Raw genomic sequence first — 19,830 nt, 5'->3', positions numbered from 1 at the left:
TACATGAACAATAACGTTGCGTCATACTACTAAAATTTTACGAACAATGACGTTACGTCATAATACTAATGTGTTCCCCATAACGACGTCCATAACGACGTTCATAGTCTTGAAAAGTCCCAAGATGGATGAAAGCGCTAGACAATGCTGCTTTTAAAACTCTTTTTGTGTATTTAATTTTTAATATATAATTCTGTACACCGCTTGAAAAGAAACTTTTTATGTATATATATATATATATATATACAACTCGTCTAAACATCAACCCAACAATGTTAGATCTGTAAATTTGCTTTCGCAAATTTTTGGTTCTTCCCTCGCCGGGATTCGAACCCATGCTACTGTGATATCGTGACACCAAATCGCCTGCACTGCAGCCGTCCCGCTAGACCACACGACCACCTGGGCTCTCAAAATAAAGAGCTTTCGGTGGCCATATGTTACCTTTCCACGTCAGTTTTAATCTAGCGGCGTACTACAGTACATGATATATAAGGCATGAAGATGTTATTGTTACAGATCAGCTAAATTATCTATAGTAAAGGATCCTACAAATTAATGTGAGATACAGTCACAGAAAATAATTATATTCATAAGTACGTCTGAGTCAGTGACAACCCTACAACAGATGTATCCATCGGATCGCCATCAATGATGGTGATACATGGCTGTGTACATAATGTATATACAACTCGTCTAAACATCAACCCAACAATGTTAGATCTGTAAATTTGCTTTCGCAAATTTTTGGTTCTTCCCTCGCCGGGATTCGAACCCATGCTACTGTGATATCGTGACACCAAATCGCCTGCACTGCAGCCGTCCCGCTAGACCACACGACCACCTGGGCTCTCAAAATAAAGAGCTTTCGGTGGCCATATGTTACCTTTCCACGTCAGTTTTAATCTAGCGGCGTACTACAGTACATGATATATAAGGCATGAAGATGTTATTGTTACAGATCAGCTAAATTATCTATAGTAAAGGATCCTACAAATTAATGTGAGATACAGTCACAGAAAATAATTATATTCATAAGTACGTCTGAGTCAGTGACAACCCTACAACAGATGTATCCATCGGATCGCCATCAATGATGGTGATACATGGCTGTGTACATAATGTATATACAACTCGTCTATATATATATATACAACTCGTCTAAACATCAACCCAACAATGTTAGATCTGTAAATTTGCTTTCGCAAATTTTTGGTTCTTCCCTCGCCAGGATTCGAACTCATGCTACTGTGATATCGTGACACCAAATCGCCTGCACTGCAGCCGTCCCGCTAGACCACACGACCACCTGGGCTCTCAAAATAAAGAGCTTTCGGTGGCCATATGTTACCTTTCCACGTCAGTTTTAATCTAGCGGCGTACTACAGTACATGATATATAAGGCATGAAGATGTTATTGTTACAGATCAGCTAAATTATCTATAGTAAAGGATCCTACAAATTAATGTGAGATACAGTCACAAAAAATAATTATATTCATAAGTACGTCTGAGTCAGTGACAACCCTACAACAGATGTATCCATCGGATCGCCATCAATGATGGTGATACATGGCTGTGTACATAATGTATATACAACTCGTCTAAACATCAACCCAACAATGTTAGATCTGTAAATTTGCTTTCGCAAATTTTTGGTTCTTCCCTCGCCGGGATTCGAACCCATGCTACTGTGATATCGTGACACCAAATCGCCTGCACTGCAGCCGTCCCGCTAGACCACACGACCACCTGGGCTCTCAAAATAAAGAGCTTTCGGTGGCCATATGTTACCTTTCCACGTCAGTTTTAATCTAGCGGCGTACTACAGTACATGATATATAAGGCATGAAGATGTTATTGTTACAGATCAGCTAAATTATCTATAGTAAAGGATCCTACAAATTAATGTGAGATACAGTCACAGAAAATAATTATATTCATAAGTACGTCTGAGTCAGTGACAACCCTACAACAGATGTATCCATCGGATCGCCATCAATGATGGTGATACATGGCTGTGTACATAATGTATATACAACTCGTCTATATATATATATACAACTCGTCTAAACATCAACCCAACAATGTTAGATCTGTAAATTTGCTTTCGCAAATTTTTGGTTCTTCCCTCGCCAGGATTCGAACTCATGCTACTGTGATATCGTGACACCAAATCGCCTGCACTGCAGCCGTCCCGCTAGACCACACGACCACCTGGGCTCTCAAAAAAAGAGCTTTCGGTGGCCATATGTTACCTTTCCACGTCAGTTTTAATCTAGTGGCGTACTACAGTACATGATATATAAGGCATGAAGATGTTATTGTTACAGATCAGCTAAATTATCTATAGTAAAGGATCCTACAAATTACTGTAAGATACAGTCACAGAAAATAATTATATTCATAAGTACGTCTGAGTCAGTGACAACCCTACAACAGATGTATCCATGGGATCGCCAACAATGATGGTGATACATGGCTGTGTACATAATGTATATACAACTCGTCTAAACATCAACCCAACAATGTTAGATCTGTAAATTTGCTTTCGCAAATTTTTGGTTCTTCCCTCGCCGGGATTCGAACTCATGCTACTGTGATATCGTGACACCAAATCGTCTGCACTGCAGCCGTCCCGCTAGACCACACGACCACCTGGGCTCTCAAAAAAAGAGCTTTCAGTGGCCATATGTTACCTTTCCACGTCAGTTTTAATCTAGCGGCGTACTACAGTACATGATATATAAGGCATGAAGATGTTATTGTTACAGATCAGCTAAATTATCTATAGTAAAGGATCCTACAAATTAATGTAAGATACAGTCACAGAAAATAATTATATTCATAAGTACGTCTGAGTCAGTGACAACCCTATAACAGATGTATCCATGGGATCGCCATCAATGATGGTGATACATGGCTGTGTACATAATGTATATACAACTCGTCTAAACATCAACCCAACAATGTTAGATCTGTAAATTTGCTTTCGCAAATTTTTGGTTCTTCCCTCGCCGGGATTCGAACTCATGCTACTGTGATATCGTGACACCTAATCGCCTGCACTGCAGCCGTCCCGCTAGACCACACGACCACCTGGGCTCTCAAAAAAAGAGCTTTCGGTGGCCATATGTTACCTTTCCACGTCAGTTTTAATCTAGCGGCGTACTACAGTACATGATATATAAGGCATGAAGATGTTATTGTTACAGATCAGCTAAATCTGATACAGTCACAGAACATAATTATATTCATAAGTTCATACGTACTTATGAATATAATTATTTTCTGTGACTGTATCTTACATTAATTTGTAGGATCCTTTACTATAGATAATTTAGCTGATCTGTAACAATAACATCTTCATGCCTTATATATCATGTACTGTAGTACGCCGCTAGATTAAAACTGACGTGGAAAGGTAACATATGGCCACTGAAAGCTCTTTTTTTGAGAGCCCAGGTGGTCGTGTGGTCTAGCGGGACGGCTGCAGTGCAGGCGATTTGGTGTCACGATATCATAGTAGCATGAGTTCGAATCCCGGCGAGGGAAGAACCAAAAATTTGCGACAGCAAATTTACAGATCTAACATTGTTGGGTTGATGTTTAGACGAGTTGTATATACATTATGTACACAGCCATGTATCACCATCATTGATGGCGATCCGATGGATACATCTGTTGTAGGGTTGTCACTGACTCAGACGTACTTATGAATATAATTATTTTCTGTGACTGTATCTTACATTAATTTGTAGGATCCTTTACTATAGATAATTTAGCTGATCTGTAACAATAACATCTTCATGCCTTATATATCATGTACTGTAGTACGCCGCTAGATTAAGACTGACTTGGAAAGGTAACATATGGCCACCGAAAGCTCTTTTTTTGAGAGCCCAGGTGGTCGTGTGGTCTAGCGGGACGGCTGCAGTGCAGGCGATTTGGTGTCACGATATCACAGTAGCATGAGTTCGAATCCCGGCGAGGGAAGAACCAAAAATTTGCGAAAGCAAATTTACAGATCTAACATTGTTGGGTTGATGTTTAGACGAGTTGTATATACATTATGTACACAGCCATGTATCACCATCATTGATGGCGATCCGATGGATACATCTGTTGTAGGGTTGTCACTGACTCAGACGTACTTATGTATATATATATATATAAGTACGTCTGAGTCAGTGACGACTCTACAACAGATTTATCCATCGGATCACCATCAATGATGGGGATACATGGCTGTGTGTACAATATGTATATACAAGTCGTCTAAACATCAACCTAATATATATATATAAATTCCAAATTAAAAACAAGGTTCGAATTGCGTTGGATGAAAACCGCAATATTAATTGTATACGTATGCATGTAAAACAAATTTCGTTGTATAGGGTATAAATACAGCGCAAACAACATTTTCCAAAAAAAACGGCTGTCAGATATGATTGCTACAAAGTTAGAAGTTCGCTTTGATTGGAATAACGATAAATTCCTATTGTTACTGAATGAAAACAAGTAGCATATGCCTGCAAAGTTTTTGAAGCGTTAACAATACCTTTATTTGCCAGATTGTAGCAAATTATGAAAATTTTATTGTACAAAATATTTCATCTGATCTATGAATGCCGGATTATACTATTTACAATACTATTCTATCATCATAATGCATGTAAAGATAATCTTTCAAATGCGAAAGGCCGCAACAGTTTATTGAAATAGGTTACAATCATAGCAACTTCATTTAAGGTCATACAACATGACAAGTATAATGGTTTGCGTAAAAAAATAAGCCAAGACTTTCCGATATCCTTGAAATAAAAAATAATCGTTTTTTTTAAGTTGAAGCAAGTCGGGATCATCAATTTTTGTTTCGTTTCCTCATTGACCGTTTCTTTCAATACACAAAGACTAAATATTAACTGTAAATCATTGAGAATGAAATTGGGGAATGTGTCAAAGAGACAACAACCCGACCAAAGAGTAGACAACAGTCTAAGGCAACCTATTGGTCTTCAATATAGCGAGAAAATAATCGTTTCATAATTCGTATTGACAGCGTGTCATTTTTTTCTATCATAAAGTGCACGACCCGATGTCTATTTTCTTTATTCTGATCACATTTAAAACATGGCTATACCACACAATAATAGAACAGGGATGCATTTTTGTTTTGTCTCAACAAAGATTCATGCAAAAGTTGTTGTCTATTTCAATGATTTACTTCCTTGCATAAAATATATGATATTTGTCAAGTTTTGTCGTTTACGATAAATTATTCTATTACGCTCGGGTTTGTTACACATTTGTTATTCCGGCAGCTGTTTTCCTATCACAATCTTTAGTTTTCGTACTAGTAGACCTCTTGTTTGATTAATTGCAAGATTTTTGTCATAAAGAATAATTTTACCTCTCAAATGCCTTCTCTGTTTTAGTATATATTATTCCTCGGCGTAAAACGTAGAGATAGATAGTGTTATGTCATTTACATTATTCGTGTCATAAAATTCTCAAGTATTTCCATAAAGAAAAATTAAGGAGAATAACCGATATATTTTTAATTAGAAACAGCGTCACTTCGAAATCCCCTCATCAAAAGGTCAATTTCAAGTTTATCTTATTCGATTGTGTCTTTTAAATGTACGCAAAACTATTAAGAAGCCAATACGATTCAAATCTCGACATATTAATTACATAAATACAAGTCTATTTTTAGAGACAAGCATTGCATTAAGGTTACTCGGTGTTCCAAAATAACAATTGTTTAAAAAGACTGTCATACATTTGTTGTATCAATATAACATAACTCAAAATGTCGGAAAGAAAGATTTCACCAAATTGGTTGTCCATATTTTACATACGTTAATTTTTAAGTGTTTAACATACAAGCTAAGTGTCATTCCGCTTGCAATAGTTTTAAATATTTATACTTTTCTTCACTTTATAGTATTCTTCTTTCCAAACTAAACAACAAACTAACAGAATTGGTCCTGCTTCGATTCATACTTAGTAAAACATCAGTCTTATATAAATAAAAAAACTCACTGAATCTGACTTTATCTTAATACTAAAGTTCTTAAAAACATATTTGTCACGATGGACAGATGTTGTTTTTTTTTCAATGAAAAAGTTTAAGAAAAGAGATAATATCAGCTTTCCAAATGTCAACCCTATCTTTATGTATCACATTCCAGCTACAACACCTATCTTTGGAGTATATATCTCTCAGTTGATACGATATTCTAGAGCTTGCATTTTCTAGAAATCAGCCCTTCGTAACTTTTACTAACTAGCAATCTCGAATTGTTTGACCGTTTCTGCAATATCTGTTTCACAGATGATAACGGATATATCTTAATGGTCATAACAAGTAAATTTTAAATTATCCAAATTCGAAACTGAAAGTCAAACAAAAGGTCAAACACATCAAGCGAATAGATTACAGCTGCCATCATCCCTGAATTGGTACAGTCAATTTGCTATGTACAAAATGGTGTATTAAACCTGGTTTTATACCAAACTAAACCTATTATTTGTATGACAGTTGCATGAAATTCAATTATATTAACAACGAATTGTGGATTTTAAAGAAACAAGTAAAAAAGATACAAATGTCAAAAATAGGAGTACAGCAGTTAATATATAGGTTATAATCGTTTTTACACTAAAAACAAACAACTATTTTAATAAAGATAAACACCAAAATGAACAATGCATATTTATGAATAGATCTAGAGCGCATTAGCAAAAACGAAATACAAAAATATTCAAATTTATCATGATAACATTATAATTCAAAGACGTGATATATAAGTACAGAGCCACGTTAAATGGATATTGCATTATAAAGACTAAACAGTTAAAGTAATGATTGACAAATAACATAAAAACATACTAAGTAATTAATATAATAAACAGCGTAAGTATCTAGAATCTATTCTTCAAGACCATCGTTGAACATATGCGAAGTTAATACGGTATATTTATCAACAATGTTAAATACAATTCTGTCCTATTTTTTCTCGAATGTGTCTGAGCAAATGATACTTATAACTGAATTGGTACTTACATTAACAACACAATGGGTTCCGTTTGTATAGCAAGATCTGCTTTAACTTCGGAAGCACCTGAGTTTACACTTGTTTATTGCGAGGTGTTTGTGTTGCCAAGTCTTTAGCTTGTTTAGCTTTCTTTGTTGTTTCTGTGTATTGCTCATTATTTCTTCATAATATTGCAAAAGTATTTTCCACTCTATTCAATATCCTTTTGGTATATTTTACGTCTATTTCCATATATGTCTCAGCTGACACACATATATATACCTCTTTTTGGTCGTCTGGGTTGTACAAACACTCTAAACTAATTCGAATATGGATACAGATTCATTTTAAGAAGGTGTGCTAATTTCACAAACCTGAGTTATAAATAAAGAAGAACGGTTAAAAAAGACACTTCATATCTATAACAGTCACAAAATAGTTGACAGATACGAATACGATTTGTTGGTGTCTTAACTTATAAAAGAAATTTTTATGAAGTCTAGTATCTTTGTAAGAGAATTCAAATATGTCCTATCGACATCTGTTTTTTAATCAATTTTGTGTTAATTGACGCTGTTAGTACTGATAGCATAACCAGTGATGGTCATCATTTCTGTGCACCCGACTTTGCACTTATGCAAGTTCATGTGCTTACCCCAGTGTTTTTTGTTACGAAGATTTGAAGATCGTGAAACTATTTTCTCCTTAATCAAAATGATCCGACAATGTATTAGTGTAAACAATATTTTATTATGATAAATACAAGTATAAATTATACACACATATTCACAATCAGGATCCAGAAACAAGCAACAATTGCTTATATTAATCTGTCTCCTTGGTAAATTAAATACATTATACACAAATAAATCAAAACTACATGCTCTGTTACATAATAAAAATATTGATATTGTCAGTTAGTTACATAATGAACTGAAAAATAAAAAAAAATGCAACTGATAAGACGAAATGCTTACAGGTTAATTGTGTGAGTTATTAGTTTGTAAACCTCTTAGTTTTGATAATGAACCTTTGTACCATGAGAAATAAACTAATGTTTTCTTCATTCGAAATTGTATCTGAGCCATTTTATAAAAGTTCGGTGTCCATAAGTGCCGTTAATTTTAGGCTTCCAAATAACATTATCAGTTCTTGTCTTATGTCCGAGTATAGTGGGCAAAATAATAAAAAAAAATGTGAGCTAGTTTCTAAGTCACCACAGTAACATTTAGGGGAAGAAACTAAGTTTCTTGGAAACAAGTGACAGTTTAAAGAACTACTATTCATTCTAAGTCGCGCGTGAAGAATTTGGCCTTTTCTACATCCAGCATAAAAGTATAAAGGGACGCGATCGTTCTGATTACAAATTTGTTTCTTAAATAGAGAGATAGATTCACAATTTCTAACACTTAACGGTAAATGATTCCATAATTTGATGGATGACGGAAGATAATAATCAGAATAAAGTTTTGTACGTGATTTAACATGTAAAAGATTATTACTTTGTCTTGTACTGTGGTCGTGTCGACCACAGACATAGCCAGGCAATAGCTCTTGCAAATAATTTGGGGTTTTATTATTTACAATTTTATGAAGCAATATAAGCGACAATGTATTGTGTATTTAGCTGTCAATGGTAGTTTTAAACAGATATATCGTTGCAGTTGACAAAAAAACTGTATTCCTAGGAATAAGTAACATGTATACATTTATCGTTATATATTTGCTTGTATAAACAAATCAAACTTGACACATTGGCGCGAAAGAGGAGACTTTGTGATAATAATATTTCAAAGATATAAATAAAGCACCTTTCTACGGGAAACCTTAATTTCACAAAAATCCTTTTAAATAACGATACATAGCCGGTATGTCAAGATGATTGACTACATGTCTTTCTTAAGTTCTTCCCATCATTCTTTATACTGTATACAAGTATTGAATATTGTGATGAACTATACTCAACCATTGCTTATTATCAAATGTGAAGCTTACACAGTATTTAGCATGTAAAGAGCTTCCATAGAATCTTCAATAATAATTTTTACAATTCTGGTATCAACCCTTTTACTTTTATCTATTCTTGAAACTGTTATTGCACGTACCTATAGAGCACTATTTCTAGCGGACTTACTGCTATTCTTTAATTTTGTCGAGCCTGCGACTATTGTCACAGAAAGTTCAACATAGGAATAGTGAACTTACGGTGGCGGCGCCGACGGTGTTATTTAACCTCTTAAAAGCTTTATATTCTAGAAGGTAAAAGACCTGATTACTTTTTACTCTGTGTATGGATGCTCTATGCTACGAAATTTCCGTCTGTCACAAGTCGTTGTTCTTGACCTCAGTTTCATGGTTCAGTGACTACTTGAAAAATATATTTTATAATGTTCATTTAGGATAATAACTATATATATTTTGCTTTGTGATTTCCTTGCAAGGCCTTCGTTCCCATTCGACATCATTTTATGGATCAGTGAACAAAGTTTAATTTTTGTGGTCAAATACTAGACCATTAACAGGTACTTTAAGTAATATGTCGAGTATATTTAGTGTATTGAAAGATTGTAAGGTGTATATGTCCAGCTAGCAGGTGTCATTTGACCTTGACTTTATTTTCATGGTTATAGAACTTCTCTGGAATATAAATAATATTTATATCCTTTAACTTTACTATCCGCTGTTATGGCCGGATGAAAAACAATTTCTAGAACATTGATAGTTGTTTAATCTTTGCTAATTACGTAACATAACCATTGATAAAGGAGTAAAACCATTACATGATTGCCTCGAAAAAAAATGGGTCGTTGAATAAACGACAAATCATGTTGGTCTTGCTTAAAGCAGTGTTCATCTTCTTAACCAAGATCTTATCATTTATTCAATTAGTACACAACAAATTAAATTGATATAATGTAAATGCTACATATGGATTCTGAATAAAAGAACTTATCCTTGTAAAATAAAATATTCCTTTAGAAGGCTGTAAATATTTTTGAAATAGTAATACGTGTTTAGTAATATATCAAACTTAATGTATAATGGGTCATATACTATTAGATAGAAATTATAAAATCATCGGAAAATGATAATGACATAACATTTTAATACAATTCAATATTAAATACTTAGTATGATGAAATGCTCCAATAAATGCAAGTATATTCATATGCAATATTTTTGCTACTGTGTGAGGAGAAAACACATATAAGATCCCAAGCATATACGTATATACATAATTCTGGTTCGCTAAACATGCGTTTTAAGTACATTGTACGTAATTAAAATCGAAGTTGAAGGGCACTTTAAATTTGATTTTATTGTAATGAAGTCCTTAGAAAGATATATTGAAATATTTAAAATCTAAAAGCCAAAGTGAAACTGGTGATACGTTGACCTCATAAAACTTGAAAATCAACAAAAATGTCATTTGTTTAAAGGTTTCTTAACTTCAATCACTTCATGTAACAAATCAGAACATTTTCTTTTATTCTCCAATTCAAAATTTTCCAACAAAGCAATGATCGCGGTATGGTTCCTAAATTTTGCCATTTCTAAAGGACTTGTTCTGTCATTCCTTCGAATATCTCTGTTGGCGCCGTGTTCAAGAAGTATAGTTGCAGCATCAATAAATCCGAACAAACAGGCAACTAATAGAGGCGTTGAACCGTCTTCCTTACGTTTGTTGATGTCGAGGTTTCCCTCTAATAATAGTTTAATCATATCGATATCATTTGTAAAACACATCAAATGTAGAGGTGTGGCACCACCTATAATGTTTATTACTGTGTTTGATTCTTGTTTAACATATTCGACAACGGAAGATGGGCAATTAACTATAAACCATTCCAACAAACATTTTTCCTTTTCTTTAATTGAAAGAGATGCATAAAGTGATTCGTCAATTTTATTTACTCCATATTTGATTTCCTGACTGTCAAAGTAACCAATATTAACATCAGCAGAATGAGAAAGAAGCATTTTCACTGCTTCTATATTTTTTTGATATACTGCAAAGAGTAATGGAGTTGAGCCGTCGTACCTGCGTTTGTTTATGAAAGCTTTGTTTGTCAGCAATATTTTTATAACATCATTATAGGCATACCATTTATTAAAACACGAGCAATGAAGAGGTGTCATCCCACCGATTCCTGGTTTGTTAGTATCTGCCCCTAAACTTAATAATTCATGTACCATTTCTACTTGATTTCCAATACATGCAGCACCAAGTGGTGTTGTAAAACAAGTACTTTGATTTATTTCCACACCTTGATTAACAAACCATGGTAACAAATTAGCATAACCTTCCATACAACAAGCTTCTAAAGAACCAATTACAATCCATTTACTCCTCTCTGTAGTGAGGGATATTTTTGTCTGTTCTGCTTTATCACGATGTAATAACTGAGTAAGCAATGAGTCCCGGAATTGTTCGTTTTTCATATTATAATTATTACTGAAAAGATCCATAACTTTTCCTTGTGACCAGTCTAATATAAGTCTGTTTAAATACAAGGTTAATTTATCCTCTGTAGTTATGTTTATCAACTCATTTGTATCTCTGTCCTCGTTATCCCGACACTTGTTCCATCGAAAACGTTGGTTGATGATATCATGCATTGCATGTTTTAAAAGGCAATCTAACATCTTGGTTCCATAGAAATATACCAAAAAATCAAATAGTTTATCATGAATTGTTATATACACATTGTTTTCCTTTTTAAGATATGTACCTACAAGTGTATCTACTTCTTCCTTTATCTTAATCCCAGATGTTCCTCTATTTATTCCACATGCTTCACACACATCATCTATGATAACACGTACACACGGGTCCATGCTTGTCAGGTATTTCTCATCTAATTTATTATTATAAACAACACAAAGTACCAATCCACAAATCTTGGACTGGCCAACTTTTCCTTCATTCCAAAGGCTGTTCAGCTCTTTTTGAAATACTACGAAAGGTTTACTAAAAAAATCATCGATGTCCGTGTTTTTTTGTCTACTATAAAGAAAGCATAAAAGAGGGAAAAAATCATATTGCAACAGAATAGTTTCTGATATATTATTTCCATGTTTACCTAAATGAGCTTTGGCTATTTGTATTCTCTCATCTGTTGATAAAAGTAAATCGTTTGAAATTAAATTACATTCACATGATCTGAATTGGGCTAAAACACAACATTTGTTATCCTTATATACTTGGGATCTACATGATACAATAATTTTACAATTATCTAATACTATGTTATCAACTACACCTAGTAACTGTTTCCAGTTGTCAATCAGCTGCTTATTAGCAGTAAAATTACCACACATATCATCAACAACAAACACAGTCTGACGACCAGGTTGGTAAAAGTCTCTAATATCTGTCGGAATCGTTATAGGAATTACAGTGTATCCTATCTCTTTCATCTTTAAAGCTACATGTCTTATAACAGCTGTTTTTCCTACTCCTGGACTTCCAACAACAGTTACACAGTTTTCCTTTTTCAAAAGACTGAACACATACCAAGATGCTTTAGTAGGTACATACTTCATGTCGTCTTGTTTCCATTTCTCTATTTCTTTTTTAATTTGATCTGTAAAATATAACACACACACACACACACTGTCATTATGCACGTATAACTTTTTTTCAAATGAAATATAACGGAAAGGAGTATTAGAATAACATATTTGAATAGATCTTTGGGATAATTATGATTGATACTCTTTTGCCGTTTATATACACTTTAAGTACTGCAGGCTATTTCGTGGCTGCCATTTTTTATGGGCGGCGAAAGAAGCAGGCTTGCCTTTAGAGAACCGCAAAACTAGCAAGCTTTCCTCGTGAATTAAGATTTGATTAGATAGCAATTGCCACATTTTCAAATATCAGATAGATTTTGCTTTTATGTGCATTATATCTCGTAAAATAAGACTGAACATATAATTTTGTAAAAATGTGTACAAAAAATATGTCCGGTTTTCGAATGGAACGACTGTAGGTGTAATACCATCAAAGCATAATACGTCACGTTTGGTTTCATACAAACAACAGTTATAAAAATATATTCTTAAATGCAACAGTTGTACACAGCTACTTTTGCATAGGATATATTTCTGTACCAAAAATATGTAATACTGGAAATTTCCTTTTAATATTTAGTATTATTTTTGTACTTTAAAATTATTGTAAAATTTAGGTACCTGAATTTTACAGTACTTGTTTTGTTCTGAAAAATTTGGAACAGAAATAATACCCACAGTGATCATAATGTTCCATTGTTCAAAGTCATAACTGTATTAATTTAAGAGATTTGAAATAGACAAACTCTCAAAATGCTGAAAATGTAAAGGTGTAAAAATATGAATAAACAAGAATGTGTCACAAGTACACGCACTATCATTTTCTATGTTCAGTGAACCGTGAAAATGGGAGGAAATCTTTAATATGACATTGAAATTAAAAAGATCATATCATAGGGATCATGCACAATCCGTTTTAAGTTGATTGGACTTCAACTTCATCAGAAACTACCTCAACGAAACACTTAAACCTGAAGCGGGACAAACGAACGGAAGGACACACAGACCCAAAGAAATAATGCCCATAAATGGGTCATAATAAAAAATCTGTAGTACTTAAATTTCAAGCACGAATCAAGTACTGTAAATAAACAGGTACCTAAATATTACATTACTTCTTAAGTAACAAAATAGTACTAAATATTCAAAGTAGATTTCCAGTACTACATATTTTTGATACAGAAATAGTACTTAATGCAACAGTAACTGTGTAGGCAGATAAAACTGCATTTCATTGCCGAAAAAAAAATGATTCATAAACATATAGTGTTGGTGCTTCAAACTACCTTTATATTATTATTTGTTGTTTAAAATTATTTGGAATTTTAGGTAACATTGTTACTCCAGCCTTTTATACGTCAATTAAAAAGTGGATGCAAATTTGATAGGTTATCTCAATATCTGCCATTGTTTTTATCCTATATGAAATGAAATGTTATGTGAAACTTTAACTGTAGAAACGGGATACAAAGATTTAAAAATGCAAAATTAACAAAGATTAATAGGATAAAATCAACAATGGTATTACTCCTATTAAACTAGAAGATCCCACACTTTTACAAATACTTTAGCGGCACTCAGAACAAAAGGCAAATTACAAATGAGAAAAGGACAAATACTAAATCATTTAACCAATTTTTATTTTGAACAAGCAAAAAGTAAACTCACAAAGATCAAAATTGATATATACCGTCACTATAAAGACGATTACCTAACACAGTAAATAAATCAAAACATTAACAAGGATTTGTTCGAGTTCTTACCTTGATACATTTGAATGGCACAAACCAAGTTATGCAAAGATATTTATTATCGTAAAGTGTATTTGGAAAGTAGAAAGTAAAATCAGAAAAATATTGAACTCCAAGGAAAATTCAAAAATGAAAGTGCTTTATAAATGGCAACATCAAACGCTCAAACACATCAAACGAATGGATTGCAACTTGGTACAGGCATTTTTTCATGTAGGAATTGTTGGATGATGCCTGGTCTTAAATCTTGCTTAACCTATCACTTGTATGACATTTGAATCAAATTCCATCATATTTACATATTTACAACGAAGTGTAAACAAAACAAACTGGCATAACAGGTACAAATGTCAACAAGGGGTAGAGCAGTCAACATTGTGTTATAGTCTCAATCAATATATAATCTAACAAATATGTTATAAAATATAGTAGTAATATGCTGACAATGCACGTAGGCCAGACTTATTCGCATACAAGAGCATAGGAATCACTAGATTTTACCTTCAATTATATTTTGATACTATTTAGTTCAATAGAATGATGCATGAACATATTATATTTCAAACATTATGAGGTCATATAAACCAAAAACAAAATACATGTTCACCTTGAAATTATTCAATACACTAAATATAGTTGACCAATTGCCAGCAATTTCTTATAAACAATATCAAAACAGAAAACCAAATCAATGAATCATGATAATGATCGAGGTCGTGGTCAGATGCACCATGTCAATCAGACATGTACAGCTTATAGTTGACTTATTGCTTATATTTTAAGAAAAACAGACTAAAACACAACAAATTTACACTGAGCACTAAACTATGAAAATGAGTTCAAGGTCAAATGAAACCTACGAGCTACATCATAAATTTTTCAAAACACCTAATTTATTTTACCTATTGCATACAGTATAAGAAAAAAAAATATATTAAAACTCCAAAAATTAATTTTAAACATTCAACCTTGAAAATGATTTTAAGGTCAGATGACACCTACCAGTTAACATTTACACCTTACAATCAATCCATACACCACCTATAGTACATGTAGACCTATTGCATACAGTATAAGAAAAGAATACCAAAACGCAAAAACTTAACTTAACCCCTGAACCATAAAAATTAAGTCAAGGTCAGATGACAACTGCGAGGGAACATGTTTACATTACAGTCCTTCCATACACCAAATATACTTAACATAGTGCTTATGGTATCTAAGATATGGACTTGACCACCAAAAAATAACCTTGTTCACTGATCCATGAAATAAGTTCAAAACTGTCAGACAGATACTACTCGCATCACAAATTAATGTATCATATTAATCATGATAAGACAGAAGTCAACATTATAAAAAATGTTAACTTTTTCAAGTAGTTACAGAACTATGAAAATGAAGTCAAGGACAATGGACATATGACAACGGGATACAGGAGACATCTATATACAAAGTATGAATCATGAAGGTCTATCATCTCTTAAAATATAAAGCTTTCAAGAAGTAAGCTTATGCCGCCGTCACCGCCTGAACACTATCTTTACATGCTCTTTATTGAGTTTTCTATGGCAGAAGATGCAGGCCCTTCAAAAATCTGTGTTTAAATTAATTTTAAGTATTAAATTGGTAACTTCACTATAGCTTATTACATGACCAAAACAAAAATCATAAGTCTTATCTCAATTCAGTCCTTGATACTCACTCAAGATTTAAGAACGTTTACCTCGAATGTGCTTTGGAATAACTTCCTCTTGTTCTGCTGTAACATTGTGTATTTTCTTCTGAGAGTTCGATACTTGATCAGTCACTACAATGATGAAAAGATGTCTCTTTTAGAGTAAAGTTATCAGAAAATTTACAGATTTCAGATAGATTGTGGATGTTTGTCAGAGATTTTGGAAGTATTTGATCCAAAACGTTGTTAGTGTAATTAAGGTGTCCAAAGCTAAGTTCTTGAATGTTATACTTTAATTGCGACAAGTATCATAACTATTCAAGCCTGTTGAGTAAAATAAGGTCTATTAGTGAATAAGATGATCAGGACAACAATGAGTCTGATGGACAGACGGTACAATACCAAATATGTACATGATCATGATGATGGCCAATCTGTATTAATGGTCATAGCATAGGTCGTTTTGATTTTTTTTTTAAATTAGGATGGAAGAACTTTAACAATGTTTAAATTGTTAAATTACTCGTTGAATTTTTTGTCAAAAAATAATCGTAATGGATGTGAAAAAAATTTAAATATACATTTTATATGTGATATTTAAAATTGAAAATGGAGAATGTGTCAAAGACACAACAACTTGACCATAGAAAAGACAACAGCAGAAGGTCGCCAACAGGTCTTCAATTTAGCGAGAAATTCCCGCACCCAGAGGCGTCCTTCAGCTGGCCCCTATACAAACATATACTAGTTCAGTGATAATAAACGCCATACTACACTCCAAAGTGTACACAAGAAACTAAAATTAAAAATCATACAAGACTAACAAAGGCCAGAGGCTCCTGACTTGGGACAGGTTCAAAAATGCGGCGAGGTTTAACATGTTAATGAGATCTCAACCCTCCCCTATACCTCTAGACAATGTAGAAAAGTAAAAGCATAACAATACGCACAATAAAATTCAGTTCAAGAGAATTCAGAGTCTGATGTCAGAAGATTTAACCAAAGAAAATAAACAAAATGACAATAATACATAAATAACAACAGACTACTAGCAGTTAACTGACATGCCAGCTCCAGACTCCAATTAAACTGATTGAAAGATTATGATTTCATTGAAATGAATATCAGGCACAATCCTTCCCGTTAAGGGTTTATTATCGTACCATCATAAAATATATGAGAAGAACATAACCCGTGTCATGAAAACAACTGGTTTGTGGATAAATGTGTTTAGTTCCGATACAAAGAATCGTAACAACTGTGGATTCATTTATTTTCGTGGGTATTAATTTTCGTGGATTGCTGAAAACTTGCATATTCGTGGATACTTGATTTCGTGGTTAAACCAATCTCCGTGTACAAAGCCTATTGAAAATATGACATACGTTGAACATTTGAATTCGTAGTTCACCTGTCCCCAAGAAACCCACGAAAATTAGTTTACAACGAATAATAATGAATCCACAGTATATCGCTTCTTAATAATAAAACTAAGAAAGGAAATGGTGAATGTGTCAAAGCGACAACAACCCGACCATAGAGCAGACAACAGCCGAAGGCCACCAATGGGTCTTCAATGTAGCGATAATACCGCACCCGTTGGTGTCCTAGGCCTTCAGCTGGCCCCTAAAAAATATGTATACTAGTACAGTGATAATGGACGTCATCTTAAACTCCAAATTAAACACAAGAAACCAAAATTAAAAATCATACAAGACTAACAAACTGACATGCCAGCTCCAGACCATTTAAATTATATTTAAAGGTTTTGTTATTTTTTCAGGTGAATACTGACATTTTTGTGCTTTATAAAGACTATTTCCATAAAAATTTGGATGATAAATACCTGAACGTATAAGACGTCTGCATATTGAGCTGTATTTACGAATGATGTCCTTATACCGATGATAGTAAATGTTTTAGATAGTTTCTGATATCGAAAACCCTGGTGTAATATTTTTTTTTTATTTATATGTATATATATAAGCTTCAACATTAAAATCGCTAAATAGTCTTGTAAATATAATTCAAACCGGTTGATTGAACTTATCAACTTAAATCTGATATTTATCTGTTTTGGTCACTTTTAATGATACTAACTTTGTAAACGTAGAAGGTCAATGTCTTTGCGAACCTCTGCAAAATTCATAACTAATTCTGTCTCGTATTTTTCTAACTCTGTAAGTCGTTTAATGTAGTGTTGCTCTGTATCTTTATCTATACAACACGTTTCTACATTCTCCATTTTTGAAACAAATTTTCTGTTCGACAACATAAGGGTTACCTCAAGTCTTTTCGCTATATCCTTAAAGGAAGAAAAGTAATCTGCCAGTTCATGTCCAAGAACATTCGTATTTCCTCTGTGTACAATCTCATTTCTTATTCGCCTTATTCTTTCTATATCATCTCCTACTGTTATCTCAGTTAATGATGGTGGCGTTTGATTATCCCATCCTTGTGTTGGACATGGCACCAAGTTGAGATTTCGTATTAACTTGTACATAAGTGGCACATCAAATTCCTTATACTGGCTTGTACGAACAGATCTGATAATATTCCATTCATGTGCTCTCAAGTTTCTTGATAAAAAACTGTTAATATTGAGATGTACTTCTAAAAGATGTGGCGGCTCTTTGATAAGTAACAGTTCTCGAAGTATGTCTGGGAGCTCATTTTGTGTGGCTAGCCCTAATCGTGCATAGTTTGTGATTGAAGACGCTGTACCAACGAACGATGAACAACTTGCCGTTGCCATGTTATGATCATTACATGAACTTCTGTTTGATTAAGCTTCAATCAAGTACCTATATCGTGTTTCTTCACATGTTCTCTTATTCGGTCAAACATCTACAAAAAAAAACACATATTTTTTTTATAGAATATCATTATTACTGAACGTTAAAAAGTTTGGTTCCAACATTGTACATAGAAGGTTTCTACTGCAATTAGAATTATACTTCTGCTGATGACATCAATCGACAGAGAGTAAAGATTTTTATTTAAAGGATTTTGTTTGTAATAGTTATCTCCCCATTTACTGTTTATCTTGCATGTGTGTACATCTTCCTCGTTACAAAAAGAGATATCGACAAAATTCTTTTTCTAAACTTGTCGTTAAATCTTCAGAACTATTTGGCTGTTTGAATCGCAGAAATCCAGTGAAATCTTCATGGAGGCATATACCTATACTAGATTAAGTTAACGTTGTTGTAACGTTTTTATACTCTTAAACCGTTATCCATATACATCTAAAATCATTCCATTTGAGGCCTATGAGTCCTAACCTTAAAAAAAATCAAGATCAATGATTAAAAGTTTGCTCTTTATTTGGAATTTTGATAATTATTGCATTTCTCTGATACTTTTGAAGATATATATAAATAAACTCATCATAGATACCAGCATTGCAATTTTATATATACGCCAGACGTGAGTTTCGTCTACAAAAGACTCATCAGTGAATCTCATAAAGTACGAAGTTGGAGAGCATAGAGGACCAAAACTTTCTAAAAATGTTGCCAAATACACCTAAGATAATCTGTTTCTGAGGTATAAAAGCCTTAGTATTTAAAAAATTCAAAGTGTTGTTAGCAGTTCAATGATAACTCATCGACCCAGTGATTGTAATTGAATTAATCATAGATACAAGCATTGAAATTTTATATTTAAGCCAGAAGTTATATTTAAAAGATTAAGTTCAAAATGTTTTCTTTAGTGTGCTGAAGATATGATACATTTGGTTTGAGACAACCCAATGCCATCTTATTATTGTTATAGTC

The 19,830-nt window shown here is 33.3% G+C and overlaps 1 protein-coding gene across 1 annotated transcript; it reads right to left on the bottom strand.

Annotated features, from left to right (window-relative positions):
* Positions 1-10,471: 10,471 nt before the first annotated feature.
* Positions 10,472-18,806, bottom strand: LOC134727525 (uncharacterized). The gene is made up of 3 exons (XM_063591906.1): positions 18,152-18,806; positions 16,100-16,183; positions 10,472-12,633 (listed from the first exon to the last, which is right to left on the bottom strand). The coding sequence occupies exons 1-3, from the start codon at positions 18,804-18,806 to the stop codon at positions 10,472-10,474; spliced, it is 2,901 nt and encodes a 966-aa protein (XP_063447976.1).
* Positions 18,807-19,830: the final 1,024 nt, after the last annotated feature.

This window comes from Mytilus trossulus, chromosome 8 (genome assembly GCF_036588685.1).
Source record: "Mytilus trossulus isolate FHL-02 chromosome 8, PNRI_Mtr1.1.1.hap1, whole genome shotgun sequence".
NCBI lineage: Eukaryota > Metazoa > Mollusca > Bivalvia > Mytilida > Mytilidae > Mytilus > Mytilus trossulus.
The sequence above is the reverse complement of the archived record's forward strand: the minus strand, read 5'-3'. Positions and strand labels throughout refer to the sequence as shown.